This window comes from Lagopus muta, chromosome 4, assembly GCF_023343835.1.
Source record: "Lagopus muta isolate bLagMut1 chromosome 4, bLagMut1 primary, whole genome shotgun sequence".
Classification (NCBI taxonomy): domain Eukaryota; kingdom Metazoa; phylum Chordata; class Aves; order Galliformes; family Phasianidae; genus Lagopus; species Lagopus muta.
This window is the reverse complement of record NC_064436.1, coordinates 6450846-6461210: the sequence shown is the minus strand read 5'-3', so window position 1 is coordinate 6461210 and position 10365 is coordinate 6450846. Positions and strand designations below refer to the sequence as shown.

The following is a 10365-nucleotide window of genomic DNA, read 5'->3' as shown; positions in this document are numbered from 1 at the left end:
AAAATGAAAGTGTCAAATCTCTAACAGAACCCTGAAAGACTAACATTTCCCTTGCAGGCTGCGTTCTTTATATCCATCAGCTGCAAGGAAAGGAAAATATCTTATTAATGATTCGAACACTGGACACTTTCTCTGGTTGGAAGTGAGCTGATCACTAGTTTTGGTCAAGTGGCTTTCGGGAAACTTTCAGAACAAAACAACCCAGTAACAGGTAACTGAACAGGAAAATGCAAATCATGCACAGCTATTTTACTGCAAGAGTTGAGTAACACATGCAAGACAAAGAAAAGGTCAGAACATAACAAAGTAGAAATGATTAAGACGTTAGTAAAATTTTCACAGTGTTTCATACAGCCTTTACATTAACACGAGTGTATCACTTACCACCACTATTGCTCAGACACTGTAAAACACCTCCTGGCCATGCACATCAGTATGAGAAGAAAACAGCAAATTATACTTCTTAGGCGTTTTTAGACAGTAAGTACAATGTGTAATTTTATTTTTATATTCAGTCTTATCAAACAGGTGTTTTCAAGACATTATTCCTCTAAGTACCGGACTTCAACATTCCCTCTAATTTTGTTGGATCCTGAGCACAAAATGCCAAAGGAAAAAAAAAAAAAAAGGCCAAATATACAAAGCTAAGCTTTGTTCAAACAGCCCAGTTATTACAAAATCAGAAGGTATGGGGAAACTGTCATTGACACTCTGAAATTTCTTCCTTCCTAACCTTGAGATCACTCTAACCTTGGGATGGTTGAATTTCAAACATTTTTTCACGTACATCTTTGCCTCCTGGAAACATTACTCCACTTGTGTGATTTATGAAGGAGTGGAACTAGATTGAAGAACACCACTGACTTTTTTTTCCCTCCATTCAAAGAACAGAACACATTTTTCCCCCACTTGGGCAAATTCTATTTGACGCCACATCACCACCATTCAATATTAACTCATAAAACAAGAGACTTACTCCACTGTTAAACACCGCAGGGGAAACATGTCCAGAGGATAAATGGCAGGCTCTTTATCAGATATAATCGCTTGCTCATAAGGAGAGAATCCAGCTTCCCCTTAGCTATTCTTTCATAAATTAATAATTTGTTAAAATCATAGCCACGAGATTTTTAACTATTACACAAAATTCAAGTTTAAAAAAAAACAAACAATAAATTAGTTACAGCCTTGTAAACAATTGTTCATTTATGTAACATACGTGGGGAAAAAAGTTCTTCTATATAATAAATCAGACAGTACAAGGCACACATCACACTCAAGAATAGAAAGTGATAAAACCAGCAGATGCCTTCATCTTCTTTGTTTGCTGGTGTAATTGTGCTATAGACACTGTAAAAATATGTATATTTTTGTTTACATTACAGTCATTCGAAAACATTTCATGACTGTGCTTTCTCTAATAAAACACTTGTGCTACTTTACAGTACGGTGTGATTTGAAGCTTTTGGAATCAATTCTCTCAAATGTTCTCTACAAAGCTGCCAGGGAAAAGGCCAGTTTTTCCATTTCGTTGCAGAGTGCCTTTGAACCAGCCATCCTCACGTTTTTTATGTACAAATACAATGTCACCTTCTTTAAGTTCAAGTTCTGCTTCACTCTGAGGAGGATAGGATACCACAACTCTGTACCTGTTTGACAGGGGGGGGAAAAAAAAACAAAATTTAGTTGCCTTATTTTTTAAACAATGCCTTTAAAATATCTCTATGCATGTTCAAACTTAACAAGAAACTGTCTAAAACTGTTAAGTATGCCTTGGACAGAAGATAATAATAATGTAATGAATTTAAGTTAAAAGCATGCATCTCCTATGATAAAAAGGCAAGTAACAGGAGAAAACCATAAGCACATTTTTGAAGGCAAGTTTGAGACTCTTCCAGTAGAACAATTCAACTATAATCAAAGCATTCACAACAGAAATTGAGCATAATTTTTTAACTGTATCTTTAACATGATGTTATCCCAGGGAACGCTCTTAAGGAAGCGTGCACAGAACAAAAATATGTAACAAATAACATCTACTAATTTGCTTTTGGTTTTAATTATTCTTGTTTATCTTAGAGCTTTTCAAGTAAAGAACGCGTGTCATCTTAATTAAACAGCTGCACAATTGGTGTACTACTTCATTAAAAATAAACATTTAAAATAAACATCAAAATAAATGCTTTTTAGAAGCGTTCAACCCAACAATTTCCTTCAGCACTCAGCTGATAAAAATCTATTTTTCCACTTTTTCACAATAAAATCACTTTTCAAATATGACATACATTGCGCATTCAGTACAGGCTTCTAATACTCTTCTATGTTTAGTCTCTTCTATGATGGCTTGAGTTCACATAACCCTAAAATTTACATGTTATAGCTCTATAGACAGTTATGCCAACTTCTTGAAAGTTTTCTGATAATTACCATAGTTGAGCCTCTAGTTACACAATCAGTCATGTCTGCACCTTGAAACTGCATACAATCAACAGGTAACAGCAGAATTCAAAAGCTTCTAAGGTTAGAGAGCCTTCAGTGAAGTGCTACTAGATGTGTTGGACAAAAAATAGTTTCTGCTTCAAATCAGAACACTGCACTCATCAAGGTTTTTGTTGTCCTTGTTTTTTAAGAGAAAAACAATGAACTAACCATCTGTTGAAGGCAAAATACTGACTGTAGCTCAATACAGCCCTAACAACACCAGTTAATTCTGTAACACTGAAATACCACAATATTAAACGACTGCATTCTTCTCAAGAACACATCATCACAAAAAATGAAGTCTGCCTGCATCTTTAAAAGTGTTCAGAAATGGGTAGCAGCACTGTGTGAATAGTTACAGTCTCTTGGGAGATCTACGTATAGCAAGTCATAACTGGGACTTCATCAGTTCTCGAAACAGGACTCAATGAAGATATGATATGATGATATGATGAGAGTGGATGCCAACAGGCAGTCAGTTTAGCTCATGGGAGAAGAGTAAGCATAGTAATGGGAAGCAAACTGCTGGTTTGCTACAAACATCTGCAGCAGCGAGATGAAAGGCAATGCCACCACCTCCCCTTCCTTTGGAGAAATGGCCACAGGTATCAAAGTAATGATCTGCAAATCCACGCCACAAAGAGCCTGTGTACACGCAAATCTGTTAATCCATTTATTCTGTATGAATGGATTGGAGTTTTACTTCTAATTTTCTACAGAACACACACTAAATACGCTGTAAGAAAACTTGGCAATTTACTGAATGGAAAAACAGTGGGATTACAATGAAGAATGTGTTCCCGTGTCTGAAACGAAGGCAAGACTCTGGGGAAAACTCTGTATCAAACAAATATTTTCAAGTGCTTTTCAGAGTTGATTCAGGCACTTCTTATTCATGCACAACATCAGCAGAACATAACTCCTAAATCCTATAGTCGACTTTGAAAACAGAACTTGAATGCTAATAATTATTCTCCAAAGTCAGAGTACTGCTGTGGTTTTTTCCAGACTGCAGCTTGTGATTGGAATTGTGATATGTAAGAGCAGAACAATCTTAGCAGGGGATTTCTCTGTTCTTCAGCTCCTCGTGATGTTTCTTGCAAGAATACTTTTCCATCCCTCTCCCATAATTTTAACAGAAGATACAGTGCGTTCTCTATGCATCCCTCCCTAGAACTAGTAACACTGATTCATGTTCACAAGATACTCTGAAGACAGAACAGAAGTTAGGATGTAAGTACATAGTCCTATTAAGCAACACAAGTAATGTGGCCTAAAGAAACAGAAAAAGTGACAAGAGCACATCAGCAAGAGAAGTATTAAACCTGCCCTGAAAAGCACAAAGAGAATCTATATGAAATTCTATTTAAATACACTGACATAAGGAATGAACTTGTGGTAGCATTTCTCCGCTACTGACTATCACTTCCCTAAATATTAAGGATACAGTTTTATTAAAAGGATTTTTTTTTCATATATGTTATTATTAGATTAATATAAGTATACAGCATCATTCTCAGTAAGTAGTTCCAAGAAATGAGTCTCCATCGTTAAAGTAAAAAATGTATTTTTTGTGAAGATGCAAATAGCTTCATATAAATATTCACTGGTCATACCAGAATTAATTTGATATTATTATCACATTCAAAGCAGAAGAACATATTACTGTGCCAAACTGACTCACGATTTTATGAAAATAAATTATTTTTAAAGAAAAATCTTGTCTTATTTTCCATCTACAAGTGTAAATCCACTTCAGAAGTTCAGTACGAGATAGAAATTTCCTCCAAGAAAACTGCATAGAAACAGTAAGAAACTTTTAAATAATGTTGAAGGTGTGACAGAGGTCAAAAGAAAGTAAAAACATACATACTGCCTGGCTCTTAATACACAGATGTAGCTTAAGATCAATGAGACTCGAAGTACAAGGGTTCAACTGCGCACTTCCAGTCTCACTTGTCGAGATGCAGAGGCTACCCTAACAATTCCTATGCGGAGTGCAAAGTAACAAGGAAGTCATGTAGGAAAAGCATCTCTGCAACTGTTTCAGAAATCATGTATTAATCTGACACAGAGATAAATTACTTATTCAGCATAGATTTGGGTTGGTAGTTAAGTACTGCCAATAATCTTAAACATCTAACCTGATAATCCTATATGCAAAACTGTAATGTTGTTTTGCAAAAGAGACCTGTTCTCTCTACCTCAGCTCTCATTCAAGGCTATATCACTGTATTTTACCATGTATTTACACCAAAATTTCAAAAAAAGCAAACAAGCATAAATATTAAAGTTGGTTGCAAAGTATGTAAAGCACCATTAGAAGAGCAAACTCAGTTTTTACAAGATCTCAGCATTTTGAACAACTGCTAGCAGTTCTAATATACAGAGAACATCAGAGTGCAATTTTTCTTTTTGATTTGCCTAAATTTGGAGGCTGAGGATAACTTACCTTTCACAGACAAGAGGCCTGGACTCGTTCAAGACCGGACCCAGGGACGAGCAAGGCAGCCGTGGTGGTGGTGCTACCGGAACAGCAGAATCCAGGCAACTCGTTTTCCGCTGCAGCATCTCCTGCGCTGGCCCAGAGACCTCACAGTCAGTGGGACAGGTTCCAGCTCTGCTATGACCTCCTGCTGATGGAAGCTCTGGCCCAACTGCACCTTGCAGGGCTAACTCTGCGGCTGCTTGCTCGACCTCCAGAGTTGGAGATGCTGGAGGTGACAACCGTGGCTTGCGTTTAGTGGATGCTCCAGAAAGCAGCTTCAGCAAACCCTTTTTTTCTTTCTGTAAGCAAAGGGCAGTGCCTCATTTCAGAACAAAGGTAATCTACAAAGAGTTAAAACACTCCCTTCTTACAGATGCCACCTTGTCCAGAAGAGACTTAGTAATGAGGAAATGCTTGATGAAATCATTGCAAGAGACTATTATGAAAATTATAAAAGAGAAAGAGAATTACTAAAACTGTGAAGAGAAAGACAGTAACTTATTCAGATCATAAACCAGCTAAGCCCTTTTGCTTAGTTAAGGTAACTTGAGGCTAACCTTAAAAGGCAACTTGAGTGGACCAGAAAGTTGCCTACAGAAGGAGGGAGTCACTAGAGACCCCCAAAGGGGAATCCACAAAGTAAAACCGTTAACTCTCTGTTCCTTCCTAGAAACTTCCATGTTATCTCAGACCAAGCAGGGAGAAAAGTCTGCCCTGGAGGCTGCTGTTTCAATAAGTGTATTTTATTTGTTTTCCTTCAGTAAGGGAAGGCCTTCACAATATTTAGCAAAAAAAATTTGCCACAAGAGGAATGTATTGTGTTCTGCTGCTCTGCTAGAAGGGAGAATTGTAAACATTCTTTTTGCTTGCCCAGACAGGAATCCCTGAAGACTAGGACTCACCCTGAAGAGAATTATTTAAGCTGCTTTTGTGTTTCTTGTTGTGTTTTTTTCTCCTCTAAGGGGTGCGGCAGCGCTTCTCTCACCAACTCCCTGACTAAGTGAATTTAGTGCTTAGGAGAAGTGCCAGATTGTAAGCCCCGAAGACAAAAATAAGCTATAAGCTAACCACAGAAAGAGAAGAGCTCAGCAGTGTGAGACTTTTATTACAGCTTAGGATACAGTGGAATTGGTGAACTGTGAATGAAAAATCCTCTGTCTTTTTTCCAAGTCTCCAATAACTTCAAGCTATTTCAGCAAAAAGCTGCTGTCTACAAAATGGGAAAGAAAAAAGAGAAACTCAAAGGAATTAGCATAGTCCAAATACATTAGCATCTTTCACCTTTAACTCTAAATCTGTTCTTTAAAAGTCCTTCCTACAGGCACGTTGGTCTGTTTTCAGTGGTTACAACTGAAAGTCATTTTAAAATCAAGTTCTATGTTTCTCCATTCAACAATAACCAACAAAAATAATTAAAAAGTGGGTGAGATCACTGTTACAGCCTATGATTAAAACTTTCATAAACTTCATTATGAAGAGTATGTGGGTGAAAAGTAGCAAGGTAATGCCTAAAACATTTGAGATCTAAAGGAAGTTGTGGAAAAAAAGAAGAAAAAAGGTTTTAAATACTCCACAACTGTGAAACAAAAATGGCTAGAAATTTGTTGGAACGTTTCTGCCAAGAACGTAACATAATGGCACTGCTGGACAGTAAAAATGAATCTGGATGTGGAGTAAAGTACTTCAAATGGGAAGGAAAAAAATGGAATTGCCAGACCGACCTTCATTTCAAAAAGACAGTTACATGTCTGGTTTTTCAGCTTTCTTTTTTTCCTTCTGCAACAAACACTGCTTGTAACACATTTTCCATTACCTGTGTGTCTGCTTAACAAGGAAGAAAAATTTTCTAAGGCTCATTTTTTCCACTCATTTATCCAACCTAAAGGAATACTGATTAACATTAAGTATGAATTTTATTTCATGAGATTGAACTCTTCATGGTCCTGTAAGTTCATTGCCTTTTTTTTTTTGTTTACTCTTTTTTTTTTTCCCCTCCTCCATTATTACATCAATATATAAGTTTCGAGATACTTACAGCTAACATTTGCTAACCATGCAGCTTTCTCAGGTATCCAGCAAACTGGCTTCAGGTCCACAATATAAATTATTTAAAATCCCAACAGTCAGTCAGCTCTTCTGATCTTCCTCAACTCACCATTTTTCATCCAAATAACAGCATGAACCAGCTACTCTGTTTTAACCCTTTTCCAACGTCTGCTCTGTATTTTATATACCCGTATTTTTGAATGGCCACGAATGGGCTTGCCTGCAGCTGTAGTCACAAAATGGCTGCCTGAGTTTCAGTTTAAGCCTTGTTCATCTTACAGTGCTGCAATTCAGCAAAGGTAGGAAAAAAAACATAGAGCTCTAGGAAGCGTGCATGAAGAAAACAGGAGCATTCAAGGGAGTGATCTGATTCTCTACGCACCTTGACATCCTTGTCTGTTTTACTGACAGCAGCACCACCACCAGCTGCTAAAGAGCTCTCTGGAGACGCAGGAGCTACAGGGTGAGTGTTCACAGTTCTCCCGCTTAGATCTCCCTCCAAAGATGAAGCAGCAACGCTGGGAGAATTCAAAGAAGCTGCTGCACATGCCAGTGGGATGGCTGAACGGTTCACATTCACAGCTGTGACATAAGCAGCAGTATTTGGAAGCTGGGACTGGAGCTGCTGGGAGGCAACGGAATGGTGGGGAATGATCACAGCTGCAGGAATAAGGCATGTTTGACTTTGTGCTTGTATGGGTGTGACTGCTGCTGTAGGCCGGTCTTGATTGTGTACAGCAACTAGAACAAAAGAATAACGTGAGAGAGTTCAACTTTGCACAAGGCATGCAAAAAAATGAGGCACTGTCACTGCCTTGCAACTAGTTGATTTTAAAACAAAGTTTTCTTCCTACTGTATCACTTGCATTTATATTACCATAACATCTTACACAGCATCAAATTTATCTCCACCTAATAGTGGAGCAGCATATGCCTAGTCATCTACTTGCACCAGTATGCCACAGCAAGCTTAACAGCACTGCAGCTATTGAGGACATGTCCAAGCTGCTAAGCAAAGTACTTCACATGCAAAAAAGCATTTTCACAAGAGCTAGATAAATATTGCCTGGAATTTGTTTGTTCCTTATTATATGCTGCGTTGTTGTCAGTGCAAATAAAACAATGCAGAAAGAAACACTCCTTTACAGAAGCTGCTAAAAATATAATGGGATTGTTTTCCCTCAACAAAATCCACAACAGACTCAGTGGGTCTTTCAAACAGCAAGCACAGTGGCAATTACTGCTATGAGTGGTTTTTCTGACAACATATGCTATTGTCTCTTGGGATGTTTAAATATAGAAATGGATTTACTCATATCCCTGGTGAATTAAAAGCAACATTGATGCAGAAACTTGGAGAGCAGCATAGGGATGAATATATTAACCTGGGCTGCAGCCCAGCTGCAAAGCACAGATCTCTACATGAATTTATCCTTCCCATAAAGCAACATCGCTTGTTACAGTAATACTGTCAAGAATACGTGCTTTAGCTCACTTAAACAGGTTGGACATCTCTGTACCACCGGGTGGTATGAAGGGCAGACATCTCAGCTGTACAGTACAAAGCTAAATGCAGCATTCCATTGTTGCACAGGGTCTGTCCTTCAAATATGCTGAAACTCAACATCTAGCAAAGGGTGAACCCTCTGGTATGGTGCAGGCACTTCTCAAATACACCGATTCATTTTGATTTCTCAGATACTAATTAAGAGTATCAGGCTTGTTACAGAAGTAATATCCTGGAACCAAGCCTCTAGTGCTTTCCTCTCTTCAGTCTCCCCTCTACAAATTCCCCTGGTAGATTGTACCAACAGTGTATTAGAGAAGACTGACACAGTTCTTCAGTTTGATGCAACAATACTACAGTAAGTATTATATGCAATTACTGCCTCTGAGATAAGAAACAAGTTCTTTCTCAATAAGAAAGCAGCACTAAATGCTATGTATACTTTTTGATGTGATGTCTCCCACCATATCAGATCTTTTTAATTATCATAAACATTTCAAAAAAAAAGATAAGAACACAGGCCAGTGTAAAACCTAAAGCGGCTTTTTAATTATTAAAAAAAGTACAAAACAAAAACAAACCAAGAAATCCAACAATTATTAACTACCTTTTGTTAGTAAGATCAAACCAGTTTTCCTGCAAGTACCTGCTGTTCTGCAAGCTATGTCTATGCTTGCATGCAATCAATGGAGCGGAAGTATGGAATTGCTTTTTGGCTTTGTTTTCTGAACTGTAACAGAAACCACAGGTAGGCATCTGAAGTCCCTCTATTTCCATACAGTTCATCCTTTAATGAAACAGGTATGATGTACATTTCTTTCCCAGTTCCTTTCAGAGAAGGAAAACGAACTCCTCAAACACTGCTTGTCTTCAGCAGCACTAAGATAATTTGAAGAACAATCCCCAAAGCCCTAAGCTAAACAGAAACTAAGAAGAGCCCTACGAATTGCAGCATTAGCCTGTGAAGCCTCATCAGGAGAGTAATACTCAGACAGCAGCAGTTCAAGACGATCACATTTCAGATGCTGACTACACAGTTCTCTCTAACATTTGAATATAACACAGCTATTATTGCTTCAGTTCCAGTTAAACAGGCCTTTACAAGGAACACGTCTATAGCTGTCTGAAAAGTATACTTTTACATCACAAGCCAGTGTTAAAATTCCCAATGAAGAGAGTTCTGCTGCTCTGAATTTTCCATTTGGGACCTGAGAAGTTGGTGGGCAATATGCTGTCATGTTTTCCAGCTGAATAAACTGTAAGAACTTATTCATCTTGACAAGCATCAAGATGCAGAGACAGAAAAGTCTTTGGAGCCCACAGGAGCTTTCTTTTTTGCACAGTCACTTGCAAGCTTCCAGAGAGATTGAAAGGATTTCAAGTAGGAACCACCTGTGCCTGAGAGGCAAGAAAGCATGTTTTGCTTAGTTTCTCTTAATGCCTGCCAATAGCACCTGGTGTTGTTCTCTCTCTTTTTTTTTTTAATCTAAAAGTAAAGAATGAGGTTGTAACAAAGGATTATTGCATCTGTTCCAGCCTAAGATCAGACTGTAGGAAGATGGGCCAATTAAGGAAATACAGTATCTGAAGACATACACATGGATTCTGAAACAAACAGACCCAGTGCTGATATCTGAGCATATGTAAGAAGTCTGGGGAGCTGCATGACTCTGAAAGAAGGATGGGTTCTACAAGTTCGTGGATGGAGAGCATAAGGAGCAATAACCCTTGAACTGATAACAGATTATACCATTTGCAATTCCTTTTCTCTTCTGCTCTGACAATTAGAATCTAGTGAATTAAAAAAAAAGAAAAACAACACTAAAATATTTCCATTCATGAC

At 38.0% G+C, this 10365-nt stretch overlaps 1 protein-coding gene across 2 annotated transcripts in view; it reads right to left on the bottom strand.

The window, feature by feature from the left end:
• Positions 1–608: 608 nt before the first annotated feature.
• The window catches only part of SH3RF1 (SH3 domain containing ring finger 1), a 72453-nt gene continuing 62696 nt past the window's right edge, over positions 609–10365 (bottom strand). For both annotated transcript variants that reach the window (XM_048941275.1, XM_048941276.1), the window contains 3 exons: positions 7398–7756; positions 4934–5268; positions 609–1649 (listed from right to left, as the gene is read on the bottom strand). In XM_048941275.1, coding sequence (XP_048797232.1) covers positions 1481–1649; positions 4934–5268; positions 7398–7756 — 863 coding nt within the window. In that variant the 3' untranslated portion in view covers positions 609–1480. The remainder of the gene's footprint in view (positions 1650–4933; positions 5269–7397; positions 7757–10365) is intronic.